Raw genomic sequence first — 18,272 nt, forward strand, 5'->3', positions numbered from 1 at the left:
TAGTTATTTACAAGTATGTTTTATAGCAGGGGTCTTACATTTTCTTCAGGCCAAGGAACCCCACACTGATGGAGAGATATACTGTATTAAATTGGGTATTATATTAAACTGGGCCTAGTGCCGTGTATAAACATACCTTGTCACTGTCCATTCAATACTAAGCTATTCCAATAATACACAGGTTCAAATGTTCATGTTTTTATTTGAAACTAATCTTTATAGTAAGATTATGCAGTTGAAATGAAGTTTATCAACTTAGACTTAACTAAACAAGAAACAAGTCTGATTTCTCCTTGTCTTACCTCCTCAGGTCGGCCCACAGGACCACCCCCCTCCTACCCTCCTCCACCAGTACCAGCTGCTTTCCAGCTCCGTCAAGACTCCAGTACAAGTTTCCACAAAGGGCCGGCTCCTCCCCTCCCATTACAACACAGAGACCCTATTGCCCCACTCCCAAAAAGACCCCTACCCTGTTTCCTCCCACCTTCGATACTAAAGGAGCCCCCCCAGGGCCCACCTCCTCTTCTCCCCTTTGCTCCCCGCCCACCAAAGCCCTCATTTTCTGCCCCTCCAGCACCCCCCCCAAACCCCAAAAGAAGTCCTCAGGGTAGAGCAATGTCTATTCAGGAACTTGGGAATGACAAGAGAAACTGGAGGCCTTTAGCCAGTTTTGTCCAATCCCCCGCAACTCTGCCCATCTGTGACCAATTAGAGACCAGGATGCTCCTAAATGGTCCTGCCCACTGCCCCCTTACTACTGGAGGGAGCCAGTCGCTGGGCAACAACCACCACGGGATGATGAGTAATCTCCGCACCAAGCCGGCTCTACCAATTCCAAATTTTGGTGGATCCACCATCCACCCTCCGGTCTCTCCACTACTCAAACCAGGACATAAGTCAGGAATCCACAAACCTCCTCCACCAACTATCAAACCTCCACTGCCTGCAGCACTGTCCAAGTCCAAGCAGTCAGGAACCTCACTTCAGTAAGTTGAACTCAAATACATTAAAAAATCTACCTAATGTCTGTTTTATAATTGTTAAACAGACATTGTTAATTGTGATTTTTGGATAAGATCTCTGCATTCAGTACAGAGCACTTAGCCTAATTTAGCACAGACTGGAAAAACTGAAAAAAACACTTTCCAGTACCTCAATATGTGATAAACATGTCATGTAAATGATTGAACAGCCTAGGAGAAGAAATGTAGGAAAGCAGTAGAAGTGTAAACTCGTACAACAACAGCGACAACACAACCAAAGTTACTGCTTTTTAAGTCAAATTCATTTCAAGGGGTGGAAACAATGGGTCTCATTGACCAATATATTCTTAAATATTTTCTTAAATTATTACTTAAGCTGTTTTTAAATACCGCACAACACTGGAAATCTGTTCACTTTTACGGATATCTTTGCTTTCTTGGTTGTTTTATGGTGGGGCTAATGGTAGGGCTAACACAATTCTCAGTGGGGCTATAGCCTAACCAAGCCCTACCCTGGCGCCGCCTATGTTCGTGAATGAGGCCCAATGTTGTCTGAGGAACAGGTGAACCTGGCTGAGACCATCTCACTGAGACATGTTTTCCCACCAGAAGAGCATCTCCAGAAGGCCAGAGCTTCCGAACATCAGGAGACGAGGCAGTGCCAGAGATCACCGGGAAACGAGACAGACGTGGTGGAGGAGATGAATCTGATGACGACTACGAGAATGTAAGAGACAGAAATTGGACTGTGTTATGATGCATTAATACAAGTCAGTTTTTCTGCTTAGTTGAATTATTCCTATCTATTCTAACCACTGACAGTGTTTTTGATGTTTCAGGCTAATGAAACTCTAATTGTCCTCAACTGTAGAGATAGATCATGTGTTTCATTCCAAAATAAGACGCAAAACTGGACATCTTCATCCACAAACCAATTATAATCCTAAAGTAACACATTACTTGCCCATTTGAAGACTAAGCGGTTTATTTGTCTTTATAAATTAACTCCAATAAACATGTTGTTCACATGTTGCTGTTTCTTTCGACAGGTGCAGCTGCCAGACTCCGTTTTCCTCGACACGACTGAAACCAGCATGGTAGAGAAGTATGTGCTTCATTCATGTGTGCCCTCTGGTGGCAACAGTTGTTACAATTTCTTTTTTTTAAAAACTGTATTCTTGTTCAATCTTTGGTTGTCCACCAATGAAGTATTCAAAATGATCTGAATTAAAATTAGTAGTGAGAAAGAGGTATTGATCCATCCATCCAACTTGTTTAGTTTCGGTGGACTGTGGATAGAATAGACACTGTAATTAGCTTGTCTGTGGTACCATTTGTTTTTACATCCCTGACTAACCTTTAATCTGTTGTGTTTGGACCTGCAGGATATTCAGAGAAGGACTTCACCCCCCACAGGATGGACTGTATGGCATCAGGAACTCTGGAACCAAAACCTCCCAGGTAAAATATAAAAAGCTTTTAAGTAAAAACAACAAAAAATGTTTTTATTTAGCTATGAAGCAGCCTTATGGAAAGCAACAACAAAAGTAAAAAAAAAAATCAATTCTAACTACAACTACTTCATATTCATCAGTTTGGATTTAAATAATTTGTGTCATCCAGGTGCTGGTGGTGTGGGATGTCAGCATAGGCAAAGCCAGAAACTATCGACTGTTTAAAGAGGTGAGAAACCTGCAGCCTATCAAATTGTGGTCTTTGTATGAAATAAAACATAATTATCTACAGTATTGGTAAAGATGTGTAAATATGTGTAAAGAAATGACAATGATAAAGTCTCTTGCTCATTGTGGCTGTGTTTACAGGACAACGTCATCTTTCTGGAAAGTGATGTGACCTTTCCCACTTTGTCCGCTCTGATTGAACACTACCACAGTCATCCTCTTCCACATCACGGCTCGCTCTGCCTGCAGCAGCCCTTCACAAAGTAACACAACTTCAACCAAACCAGAATGGTGTGGAGAAAAGGGCGCTGGTGCATCTGAGTCAACAACATGTGGGGATAAACTCACACAAATTCAATAACTGTCACAGTATATTAAAACCAGTCTTACCTCTGACTGTTCGGTGGATCAACAGATTATTTTCTTTGTGCTTGTGGAACATTATTCAATTAATTACAACATGACAAACTAGACACAAACAAACTTAATAGAATATTTTAATCATGGACGAAAAATCTCCATTAATCAAACATTTGCTGTGTTTTTGAAACATCCCTGCTGCTATGTGAGGAGTCAAATGAGGCACAATCCAAGAACCTGTCGGATGGGTGTATGTATTGTCCACAGGAGGGCGCTGTGACACAAAATACCACCAGACGACTCTGGGACTCTGTCTTTAATGATCATGTCTTTTCATGAGGGTCTATCCCAGTACTCACTCTCAAACTTGCAGTATTTTCAAGAAGTCAAGTCTCCACTTTAAAGATGTAGAGCATGTAGCATTACAGTAACAATGCATTCAGCCTACTGTATATATAAAAGAAAAAAAAACATTTTATTCATATGCACAATGATAAAACAAGAATTTTATTAAAAGGCAAATAATTGTGCAGGAAAGGAAAAGAAGCCCAAAGGGCTTATATAAAATCCTCCCCCCTCAATACAAAATCACTAAAACAAATCAACCAATAGAAAAAGAAAAGAGGAAAAAAGCAAAGAAGGGGAAGACATAAAGAAAAAACACAATAAACAAACAGAAAATATCCATAAAATTACAAAGGTAATGGTGCAGGTGTAAGTATAGGGACAAACCCACTGTCTCATTTCATAATGTGCACTAAGAGATTTCAAATTGTCCATTTCAGACTGAATGACCCAAAGACGTATCACAAACAGTTGCCTTTGACTTTGCACATCTATTATATTGGGTAATTAAGGCAGAATTGATCTTATTAGGTGTGCTCTTTCTTTCTTTCTTTCTTTCTTGTCCAGGTGCACTGTTCAAACACTGTAATTGTTACTGATGATCACTGTAGAATGCCCATTGAAAAATGTCCTGTACTTTCCCCACTGAAATTGGTTCGTCATCATGGTACTGGGCTTGTAAACATGTGTTTCTCTTTCTAAATTGAAATGTCCCTATATTTATATGTAAATGCTGTATGTACTGTAAAATACTGTACTGTAAAATTGCAAATATATTATTTTTACATGAATATATGTTGAAATTGTATTAAAAAATGTATTTAGAGACTCTGGGTTCTCGGCCCTCTTTTTAAATAGCATTATGCTAATCTGCAACTGAAAGACCTGAGTAAGACACCACTTGTAACTCAAGAAAAAATACATAGGCTAGATGATTATTTTCAGGTGTGATATTTTAGTCTCAGCCCAGTGACAAATTGAAAAACAGAAACACTTGGTTTCACAAAGGTTAAACAAAGACTGTCACAAAAAGGTTTTAATTTGCTGTTCATCAACTCATCAATAAATTCTCAAAATGGTTCCAGCATTAAATTATTTCATGATTCTGTCTCTCCACATACATGTATAGTGTGTCTTTATCAGCTACAAAAACCTACAAACCCCATATATTATGATAAATATAACATTCCATATATACAATTCATGTTAAAGTAGTATGGACTGTAACCTTCCAGTGCTGATCCTTATCACCAGGCAAGCTAGAAAATGACATGTTTCAGAAGTGATCTGTTCAGTGCTGTTTTGAACTGTTCCTGACAGAGCCAGTCAAAACAACAGCGTAAATATAACAAACCTAGGGGGCAGGAGCTGTCAAAGAGAAATGACAGGACATAACAGAGATCCAAGCAAACACAGACATGGTTTATCTGATCAAGAAGTGAATTAACCACTTGATTTTGATGTGCAAAGGTATCATTTTATGCCACTAATTTATTGCAGAGGTTAAAGCAGATATCAGTGGCACGGCCGTTTCGGCTAATGCTGTGTTCAAGGCAGGCTTTTGAAACCGTAAGTTACAGCTTCAAGTCACAACTACGACTTGGTAGCGTTCCAGGTAACCCGTAGCTCGTGTTTTTACCGTCCTGTTGTCTGTGAAAGTTCCCTATAACGGCCACTCGTAACTTCCGACCCGTGAACTCGTACCAGATCGAACTGGTATGACTTCACAGGAAGGAAAAACACAAAGTACGAGTTTCCTTGAACGCACCATGAGTTAGCAGCCCCCGCCCTTGTCAGGCATCAATTGGTCCTCGTGCTACGTCACCACATTCACGCGCATCCCTTGGCTGCACACACAGCCCTTCATGCCGTTCTCTCCCCTCATTGGATAACACTTGTATCCCACAAGGAAAATTTTCTCCTCGGGTTACAGCAGAGCAGAGTGACGGAGAGACTCGTGTTTAGGCTGAAATACTTCATGTAAGTGATTGCTGACGGAAAATAGGACTATTTAGGACTTATATTAACAAAAACATTCCACTGATATCTGCTTTAAGTATGTCACAGGCAATCACTTTGACAGTGGAGATTAGTGCAGGTTACCGGCCCTACCCCTCTACCTGCACATTTCTGCTGTCTCCTGCATGTGTGAGTCTACCTAACTTTTACAGCAAGTGAGGGTGGAGGTGAGTCCAAGAATGTGAGAATTAGAAAAGGACACACAGGAAGAGGGTTTTAAAGCCCACCCTCTCTCTCTCTCAATTCAATTCAAATTCAAATTCAAATTCAAATTCAAATTCAAATTCAAATTTGCTTTATGTTACGAGAACTATGTTGCCAAAGCATCAAGAATCAATGAAATAAATACAACTCACAGAATCAAATATACTGTATATAAATATACAAAGTTATCTGGGTGAGTAAATGATCGTATTTGATGCTAGAAATAAATAAAAAAACAGCAATTCCCCTTTAATGGTCAATTCTTTTCTCAACAAGACTAGTATAGAGATGGGCGACAAATTAGAGGGGAAAACATAGAAATTATAACTGTGGCATCTTTTAGAAGTTGATTTAGACTTGATCAGCAGTTTATTATACAGTGTTTCACCAGTCGGTATAGTGGCTAGTACCATCTTCTGGGGGTGTGGGAATAAAGGCGAAGGACTCTAACAAAATCAACAAACTCATAAAAAAGGCTGGATCAGTTGTGGGGACCAGGACACAGAATGCTGGGGAAGATCGAATCCATCATGGACAACGTCTCCCACCTGCAGCCTGGACGCCTGAGGAGCCGCCACAGCCAAAGACTCCTGCAGCCTAGATGTGCACGGGAGCGCTACAGCACATCCTTTCTGCCTGAGGCCATCAGACTTTATAACACATACTGTATGTAGCCTCCAGACCTGGGCATTCTAGCTGACCATATTTAAAATGAATGAATGAATGTGTGCCAAGGGTATTTATCTGTCTATTTATATATATTGTGTTTTTGCCTTTTATTGTTATGTGGCGCTGAAACAAACAAATTTCCCTCCTCGGGGGATCAATAAAGGTAATTCAATTCAATTCAAAGTATAATAAACTGCTATGTCATGCTTTAGTGTCTGATGGGCCCTCAAACTCAACAGAATGGACTGGATTTCATTGTCTCACAGTTACCATTAGCAACATGTCCAGACCAGTGAGGTGCTGTCTTTCTTCTGCACACTCAATTGATGTTATACGATTAGCTGATGTGATTAAATTCTAGTATAATGTTTTACTGTAAGGGGCGGATAAACCACTGCATGGAAAACTGCATATAAGCTCAGACCAGTAAGTATATTTTGGGGCTTTTTTGCCTTTAATCGATAGTATAGTCAACAGAGAGAGAGAGAGGCAGGATATGTGAGGCAGAGAGAGGGGGGATGACATGCAGCGAAGGGCCACCTGAGTCAGGATTCGATACTCTACCAACTGAGCTAAACGATGCCTCGGCTCCGACCATTTTCTGCCATGGGGAAAAAAAACACACTGCTTATTATTCTGTCAAAGGTAGCCTATATTTTCTTTCACAAGTTAGAGCTGCTTGTCAAGTTGTGAAAAACAAGAATTGATGCATTTATATTTTAGGAGTCATCCTTGCTAGTGGATCCTCAATAGTATAGGATCCTGGTGCAGTAGCAACTAATGATTCACAGTTGTAGCCTATTTCATAAGAAAGTGGACTTCCAGCCAGGGCCGTTGTATAGGGGAGAAAGGTGATGATAATTCTAGGGGCCCAGCGCCCAGTAGGGCCCACAAAAAACCCCAGTAGCCTAGTCTAATCTTTGTATGACTGAATTATTCTGCATAAGACCCTGAGTAATGCTGCATTAGCATCAAAACAACGTAGGCTAAATAAAAAATGATAATACATACGTAGTCTAAGAAAAAAAGTGGAAAAGTCAGGGGGTAGGGGCCCACTTTAGTATTCTTTCAGGGGGCCCAGAATTCCTAGCAACGGCCCTGCTTCCAGCCTTTAAATTTACAGCCAGTTTGTGTATGTTAGTGTGTGCTTGGAGTAGAAGTCACAGTGCTGACAGAAATACTGACAAAAAGATGTCCACATACAGAATTATACAGTACATTGTGTGTTTTTCATAGTATGTAAAAAATCTGGGACAGAATGGGCCTTGGGGTGTCTCAGCAGCCATCAGCCATCACTGAAGATGAGCTTCAATCCTCTGATAAGAACTGTGGGAGCCTGTGAAACCTGGCAGCATGCTCCCTTCTGGAAAATCCAAAGGCCTGGTGTCGGTGATCAAAATGGGGAGAAATAGCACCAGACAGACACAGCAGAGAAAAATGTTGGCGATGAGGTTTGTTCCAGGATTTTTGTATTCACTCTATGAAAAATGAGACATCTGCTCTTACAAAATGTTCAACCAAAACTGAGCATGTGGTGCCTCTGGAGTGGAAAATAAATTACCCAATGATAACATTTAATTTTATATTATTCTGACATATTAAATTGTGAGGTGCAGGTATTTGTGGCTTTTCCTGTCTAGATACAGTGCACGATGAATCTAATCAAACCGTCGCTTGGATGGTGTTATGTTGAAAACAGTTGACACACACGTTAATGTTCACATGTCCTGTTTTACTTGCTCTCAGGGGTTCTGGGGATAAATAGGCTACAAAATCAATATACTGTAGATCACTATCCTGTAATTACCACATATGGCCACTGGCGCCGCTGATCAGTTAAAGTTAACAGTAGAATAATTAAATGTAAAAATAAAATGAAGGCACTAAAGACCATGGATGGACCGTGAGCATTGCAACTGATCTATAGTTACTCTTGACAGGTGATTTGTCACTCTGGAAAATGTCATGAACGTAGAGCCAAAATAACCCAAAACATTTACATCTATTCTCATCCATATTTGTAATCCATCTGTCAATTTAATATTGACCAGGAAGAAGGGATATAATTACTTGACAACATGATTACTACTGCCATATGTCTTTAAAATTCGGCTTGCCAGTAAATAAAGTCGACTTTATACATATAGCCTACTACTATTTCCTGCGGGTAGTGAGGGGTTAACAAATAGGGACTGAAGGAGGAAAAAGATCCAGCAGCACAGCTGTGATGGCTCCGTGTGGCAGCAGCAGTAACTGACTGGCCTGTGGAGCGGCTCGTGACAGTCAATATTAGGACATGGATTTCAGCTTTAGAGGAGGGATCGAGAGCCCCCACGGCGCGTGGTTGTAGGACGAGATCAAAAGGAGCGTGGTGCGTGCGGCGGCCGCCTACGTCCTCTTCATCCTGCTCTCCGTCCGGACACAGAAGCGCGTGCTGCGGATCGGCTGTCCTGTCCTGGCTGTGTCTCCTGTGACCATCAGCCCGCGCGTGTGTGAGAGTGTGTGTGTATGTATGTGAGTGTATATATTCATGTATGTATGTGTGGTTTGCGCGTGAACCGGCGGCATCAAAGACCAAGCAAACCATCGCGAGCCAACAAGAAAGGCAGCAGCAGCAGGCAGGGCAGAGAGGCAACCCGCGAGCGCTCAGCTAGCAACCGTGTTTTCCACTGCGAGAGATGGTCACGTCCACCCCAGGGCTCCTTCTGCTGCCGGTGCTCTTATGTCTCCAGCACGTTGTTAACGTCCACGGTAAGTCTCCCGGTCCACAGAGTGTGTTATGGTGAGTGTGAGTGTGTGTGAGGGCTGGTGCCGTGGGAGCCGCACCGTCCACAGTGACGTTAGCTAACGCACCGAGCCGTGTTACACCTGTCTCGGCTGCTCCTTGAAGGAGGGACCGTGCTGGGCTGGCTACACCTTGGGCTAATCAACCGTGCTCTAGCTGCTTCTCGGAGAGCTAACCCGTGAAACAGCGTCTTTCTGGGGGTTTAAATGGATCGTTTTTTATCTTGTGTGTGTGCTTAAAATTCATTCACTAGAGGCATGCTTTCCCCTATTGGATTAATCTCTGTTTTAGCACGGTGTTTTCGCTCAGTGTCCGTGTTTTTGGAAATGAAAGGGAAAATGGAAGGATGGATGGAGAGGCCCATTTGGTTTGTGTTCATACGGTCGGCGCTCACTTGCGGCCAATATTCCCTGTGGTTAATTAATTTCACCCTGAAATCGTAGAGCTCTCCAACCGATAAACCCCCTGCTTCTTCAGCTGTGTTGGCTGCTGTGCGTGTCCCAATTTCCCATTCACTTACACTGTGGCTTTCTCCGCTGCCATCACCACCACCACAAGCGAGACCGTAATTTATTTATCCCTGGAGTGGAATTCGACAGAGGGAGAGGAGAGGGGCTGCGACGAGAAAAGACGGGGATTACAGTGGATTGATATGGAGTGGTTAAATTGACAACAGGGATAGGGAGCATCACCGCAGTCCCCGGAGGTTAGCGTCAGCTGCCCCAGGGCATGACGGGACAGGAGCGGCGGCGGCGCAGGTGATCCCAATGAATGCCTAATTACGACCTGAATGCCATCACCTCGCGCTGACAGCATTCTCAATGCATTATGATAAGGACATGGATATGTTGTGAAATGGTAGTTCTATACAGTGTCTGTAAATTGGCCAGCACTACTCTAGTAACAGATTGACCTGTCTAAATCCTGGATTTAGCTTTTCAGATGTGGTAAATAGCTATTTTCCGGCTATTTCTCACATTTCTTGCCTGACTATGAGTAATAGTTGCAATAGCAGATCCTCACAGTGGGGAATTTGGAACCAGCAAATGATTGATAATTTATTTATTAATGGAAATGAAATGTATCACTGGTGAAGTAACTGTTGAAGCACTCATTTATATGGCTATACTTATTAATCTTACAAACTAGCCTACTATAAATGAAACTTTATCTTCCCTTTAATTGTCCAGTAGACCACATTCACATCTGTGATTTAGTGCAAAGAAACAAGACATGGCTTGTATCGAAAATACAAAATAAAATAAAGTAAATAAATTGAAAAAAGTAAATTTGAAGATGCCCTCCCTGATAAGAATACATTGTCTTTTTACTGTAGTTTTTCTCCCACCTTGCATATTGCTAAAAAGATGAGTTACAGTCTGTTAAGTTTATGACCATAACTAATATCATGGGCTGCTCTGTGACTACAATGTTGAAGGTCTTGTATATGTAGTATGACTCTTTTGGGTCAGGCCTATCTTTTGACAGGAGGTGGAGGTCGTGAAGGTTTCCTTATGGCCTCAGGCACATAAAATATTTACATAATTTTTGCATAATTTTAGTAATGCAGTTACTAATTATTTAAACAGTAGTTGGCAGGGTGGTTAAATTATAAAACGGCTGAGAGAGGGAGCTGTGCTGGAGAGGGTTTGTCTTGCACTGATTTCAGTCTATTGAATTCCCACTTACTGTGAAAAATCTGTGCACACCTCTGATGATATGCACCCACAAGCGTCAGCACCTCATTCTTAATCTTAGCTGAAACCTAAACACACTTGTATAAACAGACTGAGATTGTATTCTATTGTATTTCTATTTGAACTAGATGTCATGAAAATGAGATAGCGGCAAGAAGACACCATCAGCGCTTGCTGCCCTGATTAAAATGGATGTATTTTTCCTCTACGGTTACTATGATAGACCCAGATCCTCAGTTCCATGAGGAGGGGCTGTGTGGGGGTGTGCTTATAGGGTGGTGGACAGGAGGAGGAGGAGGAGTACACTGAAACCGTTTCTCTTACTGGGGAAAATTGCATTACCATGACCTCCAGTGTGACAGCATTTATGTACTGCACAATGACCTACTATTTTGGGAGGGAGATGGTTGAATCTATGATTTTCAAACCCATGGTTACCACGAGTGGGTGAATGATTATCATATGAAATGATGTGAAAATTCAAACTCAAAGCTTTAGTTTAGAGCTGTGTCAAGATAATTGGCCCCTAAGTTAATATGGGGTTTGACCTATATAATACTGGGCCACGGTCGATTTGATTTGTGATTTCTAGAGTTTTGTCAAATAGCTGAGGTAATTTAATGTATGATTGAGAAGTTGTTGTGACTGTAAATATAACATCACCAAGTAAAAACTTTACACTTTGTGTTATAATAATATAAATTATTTATTCCAAATTTATTTAGTCTGTCGCAAAGCTAGAAATGTTTTTTTTTTTGTGTTGACTTGAACCTAATGCAGAGAAAGTGGTGCAATCTTTCCCGTGTGCTCATTCTGTGGAGAGTTCAGACTTTGAATGTCAGCTAAAAATTCAGTCTGACACTGCACTGTATTCTTGTACAGGTAATCCTTCCCCATTAGGTTGCCACACGAGTCTGGTTTTGTGCTGATTGGATCAAAGCGTTCGGGTGTGCGTTTTTCCAGACAGAAAGTCATTGGGGTAGAAACAGGGCAGTAGCAACCCAAGAGAATACACCCTTACAGAGGAAAAAAAGAATCTGAGTTTACTGTATCATTCCCTGCAACTTTTATTCTTGGTTTCAGTGGTTTTGGATGCTGTGCACCATTTACAATACTTTCTCTGGTTAATTTGGCACAACAATTAAACATTTGCAAACCAGACACTCGCGGTTCTGGAACTCTCTTGGTTTCTGTTGTGTTCAGCAAGAGGTTTTCCAACTGGAATTTGCAGCCCAAACACCTGGGGCCTGTTGTTAAAAGGTAATATGATTGGATTTTGGATGATAGATCCAATCTTGGTTTTAATCTGGATCAAACCCTCAGTTTGTGGTGTTTTTAGTAGTAGGGGATTGGGACAACTTTGATCCAAAAAACCTGGATTATTTTGATCCCAGTAGTCAACTGGATTCAGGGTGGAGTTTAGGAACAAAATGTGATTTAAATTACATCAAAACTACTTTGGCTGTCCTTACACTGCAGGGTTCAAGTACCCCGATTCTGATTTTTTTCCTCCCAAGTGGCCCAGATTGCATCTGTAACATGAATGTGTAAATGGGACAAATACGAGTGGAATCAGATGTTGTCAGATCAGATTCAGGCCCCCGTTATATATGGAAATAAATCAGATACAAATCAGATATCTGCCAATACGTCTGTAAACAGACATATTGGATCTTTCCTGGCAATATTAATTCATGTGCCTGTGATTGACAGGTGGGGCTGACCTGGACTACCATGGCCAGTTGTGGTCACTGTCACAGGAGTTAGTGTTTCATTTTCATGGTGACTGCGTGTCTGTTTTTGTTTTTTTTTGTTCTTGTTTTTCATTTAACATTCATTTATATGCAGATCGAGGGCAAGAGGGAGTGTGAAAAAAGGGAGCGCGAGAACACCAGATTTCACGTTTGACTATACTGGCAGAAACTGAAACGAGCTGATTAGAAATCAAGAGAGGAAAAACAGAAAAACAATATACACAAATTTGTCCAAGAGGCTTTGTCCCATCCTCACTGAGTAACAGAGGATTGGACGGTGGCACAACTGTCACTGTCACTGTCAGCTGCTCATCTCACAACAGGTCCGCTCCACAGCCACTTCACTAACTTTATTTTGTAAGGACAGACTAAATGTTTACTTTGTAAACAGTCAAGTGTTGGATATAAACTCACTCACTCATTTATAATTATTATGGAATTAAAAACGTGACAATCTCCTGTCTTAAAAAATAAATCAATCACTAGCTTATTTCCTTTTTCAGTGGTTTGTTTCACGCAAGCAAAGCATGTGTAAAAGCAGATATCAGATATGGGTCACTTCTGATAGAACATGTAAATACAGTCAAAAAAATCAGATATAGGCAACAAATCGGAATTGGGCATCAAAGCCTGCAGTGTAAAGACGGCCTTAGTTGGTCAAATAAACAACATTTATAATGTTGTGTATTTTTTTTTTTAAATATTTTGAACATGATATTATTTAATTATTCCACACAACACATGGATACAACACATGGTATATTTGCTTTTTAATTTTATTTTATGTAATTTAATCTAGTGTTTAAAGAGATAGTTCAACATTTTGGCAGATTGGCCCATTGCCATTTGTTTTGTTTTTTACTTCATCCATCATTCATCTGGCAGTGTTCAGAAACACTTCTGCTTCGTTTTTGCTCCTCGTGTTCCCACACTAGAGAACTTGTTCCAACTTTATTGTCGACCAAACGGAGCCGCTCTCCTTCTGCCATCTTCACTTGTGCTGATTTTTAAATGCCTGTCACCACGTACAAGTGTCCTCTTTCACAGCAGTGACCGAGTGAGTGCAGTGCAGCCTTCGGGGCGGAATTGCGCATGTGTGTGCCTTTCAGAATAAAACACCAATAGTCTAGGAAATGACAGAATAATCGTTCATATATGTTTTGAGATCATTCGCATTTTAAGTTGAAATCATGATCAAAATTGTATTCCATCATCCAGCTAGGGATGTCACAATGATAGATTTTCTTGTTATGATTATTGTCAGAGGAATGATCACGGTATTAGGATTATCACAATTATTTTGCATTAATTAATTTCACAACACTACAATCAAATATAGTCAAAATATAATTGCATTACAAATTATTTACATTACATTAATTGTGGCGTTTAATACCACAATTAATTGTGAAAACAAGTAATCTTGACATCCCTACATCCAGCCCTTCCTCAGTTGTATCCAAATGGCCTCAAGCTCTCCTTTTCTGTCTTCTCCCACTAATGAATGTAAACACTGAGCAGTATCAGGCTGATGTGAAGAGTCAGGGCTTCTACTGTTGACATGAACCGTTTCCTCATTAAGAGTAGTGTGAGCATTTCTCATTACTTATTGAATGATAATGTTTAATGCAGATTGTTGCGTTTCTGAAAACGTGACACTGTTATGTGAGTTGTGCTTGAAAAGTGAAGAAAATTAGATTCTCCAATCTCCACTAGATAAAAGTAAGGGTTCACATCTGGCTTCAAATGAGTGGGTTGACATGGGCGTCACAGTATCGCAAAGTAAGTGAGGAGGACCCTCCTCATTGGACTTGTAATGGATTACATTTTCAAAGTCATACTTTCACTTTATTGGAAATAGCCGTTAAAACACAGCCATACATTTACAAAACTTGTAACATTCATTTTTTTTGTCTTGGGTGTTAATTGTACTGTTAGTTTCTACCTAGACATGGTTCCATTTTGTTCCTATATGAGATTTCCCTCTCACATTCTCCACATGTGTGAAAATTAGCTGGAAAACATTAGCAATGCCTTTGGGTCACCACAAACTCTGTTCCTACCCACCCAGAAAAGTTGCAGAGTGCAGTTGCAGCCAGTGCAACCCCACTCAGGCTGCAGTGACTCGTCCTGTTAACTGCTTTTCTACCACTTGAATGAGTTTAGAAACATTTTTTTAAGGCCGGGAAACTACAAAGTGTTGCTTTAGGTTCTACCTCATAAAGATAATATCATACAGATTAGGGTTGGGCAGTATCCAAATGTTGAAACCTCCTCCACATTTTATCACAGTATACAGTATTACTTTGTGTGAGCTGTACATGATTTTTAATTGGCCAAAGTCACCAAAATGTTGTTCAGAAAGGGAACAGCCCACCAGACACCACATAAGAATACCGACACAATAACAAAACATGTACAGTACATTACAGTACAGTACAAATGGCTTAAAACAAAATGTGGATGGTGCTGCTGGGGGAAAAAAAAAATACAGCGCTGCCTTTCAGCCGGTTCACCTGAAGCTGCACAGACGAGCTGTCGGAGGAGCTCTGCTGCCCCTCTCTCTTCAGCCTGGTGTTTGGCTGCACTTTGTATTTATAAAATGAGTTCAACATTTCAAGATCTAACCTCCATCAGAGCGCTATCAGCTGGGCCAGATCACAGCAGATGTGGTGCTGCTCAGCTGTAGCAGCGTCTGTGTGTTTTTTATAACATTGGCAAGAAAAAAAATATAGGTACAAGCCTACAAGACACATGGTAACTATGGCAACATTGTGCTTCAATGTCAGACCACTCTCTCTTCTCTGAGCTGTCACGTGACAACATCGCATCCATCAGGTTTATCAAACACCTCCCGCAAGGAAAACATGATACTATTGGAGTAAAACTGAAAACTCAACCACACATGTGGATGCTGGACATACACTTATTATTTAGGCAGTAAAATAAATGATATTTAGTAGGTAACACTACCTATGCACTTCCAGCGTTTGAGCTAAGCTAATTACGGGCAATACGGGCTCTCCCTTGTTACTGCACACACAGTCGAAAGGATGGTGTCTATCTGCTGGTCATGGACTCGGGAGTGAGGCAAGACACAAAAAGAAAAAAAAATGTTGGTGTATCCCTTTAAGTCCATGGAAATTCATTTGAAAGATTAATTTATCCTCCTGCAATATTGTTGTTAGACAGCCTATTTATAATTTTATGATTGAGATGGTGCTGAAATGATTACTCGACTAATTTGAATAATTTGATTTCAAAATATGATCAAGGCAATTTTGCTTGAATCGAAGCTTTGTTGAATTCATTTCACTCGCTTTATGAGGCATACACGCTTACTGTCACTCACTCACCCGCACACACACACTCCCTTGCTGCCGGCTCCCAGTGACAGCATCAAATAGGCCAACCAAATCAAAATATCAGTTAAGGTCATCAGGAAAGTAAGATTACATATTGGAGTCTACATAAATATTATAATATGATCAATAGTTGCATTGCTAAATTTAGACCTGTCAGTGGTACATAACTTTACAGTTCCCAAGATTTCATTCATGTTTTTTGTATATGAGTATTTGAATTCATGATTGAACCCATTTAATCACTGTACAGTTGTCTAGCCAAGTAAATTGGTTTTGTCTGTGTTATCATAAAAGAATGATCTAGTGATGGGAGGATACCTAACCTGGTATTAAACAACCCTTTGTGCTCAATTATTGAAGACCTTAACACTGATGATTGATATGGGTGTGGTTTGGCTTTTTTTTTAAAGGATGCTGCTTAAAATATGCAAACTTCCAAAGCCAATCCATCCAACAGCTAAGTTGATTCCTTATCCTTATAATGTTGAGAGAAACTTTATATCAAATTTATAGCAATAATTTTGTCTTCAACGTTCAAAGGAAAACTTTAACACTTTTCTACAGGATCAAAAATATTTAGCACACTGGTTTTGATTTGTGAAACTTAGGTGCAAATGTGTGTGAGCGTTTGTCTCCGTCAGCACAGACAGACTGGGGGTCTGTCCTGTACTGATCAACAGTGTGTGTGCAGTGGGTCTGTAGAAGTACTGTTGTTGCTGAGTACCGAGTTTTTTTGTTTTGATCCAAACAGGAAGGAAAATTTGTCATTTCTTGGTTCCTCTTTTCCTAGGAAATGTCTTTGTCATAGTCAGATGTTGTGTCCCCCCCCCCCAAGTCCTCTAAAACCAGTTTTTGAAACATAGTGTCTTTCATGAACAGGAGGAAATTAGACTTGGACTCTAGTAAACTTGTTTGACCTGATTTCAAATTTCCCTGGCAACCTATGGAGGTAGATTTGTGTCTTTATTATTCAATCAAAAAAAAGGTTGCTTCAATCAAAAAATATATTTTCAATCAAAAAAACCCGTTTCAATCAAAGAAAAAAAGTGTTTGAATGCAAAAATATATTTGAGACTCAAAAAAATGCATTTGAACACTATTTTTTTTTGCTTGAAAATGTTTTTTTTGATAGAAGTGAAGGTTTTTTTGTTTGAAGCAACTTTTTTGATTGAAGTATTGTTGTTTTGTGTTTGGGCCATATTATGGGTAGGACATTTGTGTCTTTATAATTCAATCAAAAAAGAAGTTGCTTCAAACAAACAAAAAATATTTTCAATAAAAAAATCACTTCAATCAAAAAATAAACCTTTTCAATCATAGAAAAAATGTTTTTGAATGCAAAAAAATATTTGAGACTCAAAAAATTGCACTTGAACACTTTTTTTTTGATTGAAAATGTTTTCTTTGATTGAAGTAATCTTTTTTGTGTTTGGACCATGTTATGGGTAGGACATTTGTGTCTTAATTATTCAATCCCAAAAAAGTTGCTTCAATCAAAAAAAAAAACATTTTTAATCAAAAAAAAAATATTTTCAATCAAAGAAAAAACTGTTTAAATGCAAAAAAAAAGAAATCATTTGAAGTGTTTTTTTTTTTTGATTGAACTTTCTTTTTTTTTGAATGAAGTGAAAAAAGTTTTGAAGTCGTTTTTTTTTTGAATCATTTTGACACAAACGTACCGCAGTGGGCGGGTGCTTCCCCATTGGTCAGACATGTTTGAGTGACAAGTGTCTACACCAACGACGTCTTTCTGACAAGCAAGTCATGGTCGCCACTCGCCAGCGAGCCAGGAAGCAGTGGTGGAGTTGTTGGTAAGTAGATAAAACCGTATTAAAATGATTGGTGTCACGTTATTAGCCTACACTGTAAAAAAAAAAATGTCGTTTTTACAGGAAAACGCTGGCAGCTGGGGTTACCAGAGAATTCCTGTAAAAAATACGGCAGCACAGTAGATAACTTTACTGATGAAATCTGTAAATTGATTTACAGTGAATAAATCACATCTGAATCACATTAAAAAACTGTTACGTCTACAAAAATAATTTGTTAATTTCGCATAACGATGTTGTATATAAATAGACCATTTCCTGTATTTTTTACATGTAATAATTGCTTATTGTGCATCAATAAATGATCAAATTAACAGGAAAATATCAAACAAAAAACTAATTTAAACTGGTAGAACAACAGTAAAACTTTGCATTTTAAATGGAGCTGTTCTGTATATTATACATAAAATCTATTCATAATATGCTGTATCTTTATGTTTTAATAATCAAGTTATTATGTAAAATTTACATAATTTATTTATAAACCTGCAAAATGACTACACCTACACCAAAACATGTAAATTACATCTTGAAAAAAGACAAGAGAGGAAAATATAACTTTTGGGACATTTATTTAACA

General features: G+C 39.6%; 2 protein-coding genes across 4 annotated transcripts in view; both read left to right on the forward strand.

Moving 5' to 3' along the window:
• sh3bp2 (SH3-domain binding protein 2) overlaps positions 1 to 3,480 on the forward strand; it is a 31,060-nt gene extending 27,580 nt beyond the window's left edge. For both annotated transcript variants that reach the window (XM_085794209.1, XM_085794208.1), the window contains exons 8-13: positions 311 to 986; positions 1,593 to 1,710; positions 2,033 to 2,088; positions 2,369 to 2,444; positions 2,607 to 2,666; positions 2,807 to 3,480. In XM_085794209.1, coding sequence (XP_085650335.1) covers positions 311 to 986; positions 1,593 to 1,710; positions 2,033 to 2,088; positions 2,369 to 2,444; positions 2,607 to 2,666; positions 2,807 to 2,932 — 1,112 coding nt within the window. In that variant the 3' untranslated portion in view covers positions 2,933 to 3,480. The remainder of the gene's footprint in view (positions 1 to 310; positions 987 to 1,592; positions 1,711 to 2,032; positions 2,089 to 2,368; positions 2,445 to 2,606; positions 2,667 to 2,806) is intronic.
• A 4,962-nt stretch (positions 3,481 to 8,442) lies between these two features.
• vldlr (very low density lipoprotein receptor) overlaps positions 8,443 to 18,272 on the forward strand; it is a 62,395-nt gene continuing 52,565 nt past the window's right edge. Inside the window, exon 1 of one of the 2 annotated variants that reach the window (XM_085794204.1) lies at positions 8,443 to 9,013. In XM_085794204.1, coding sequence (XP_085650330.1) covers positions 8,941 to 9,013 — 73 coding nt within the window. In that variant the 5' untranslated portion in view covers positions 8,443 to 8,940. The remainder of the gene's footprint in view (positions 9,014 to 18,272) is intronic. The other variant, XM_085794205.1, reaches the window with a different exon arrangement.

Source organism: Trachurus japonicus, chromosome 12, assembly GCF_045865225.1.
Source record: "Trachurus japonicus isolate A0001 chromosome 12, Traja_1.0".
Taxonomy (NCBI): domain Eukaryota; kingdom Metazoa; phylum Chordata; class Actinopteri; order Carangiformes; family Carangidae; genus Trachurus; species Trachurus japonicus.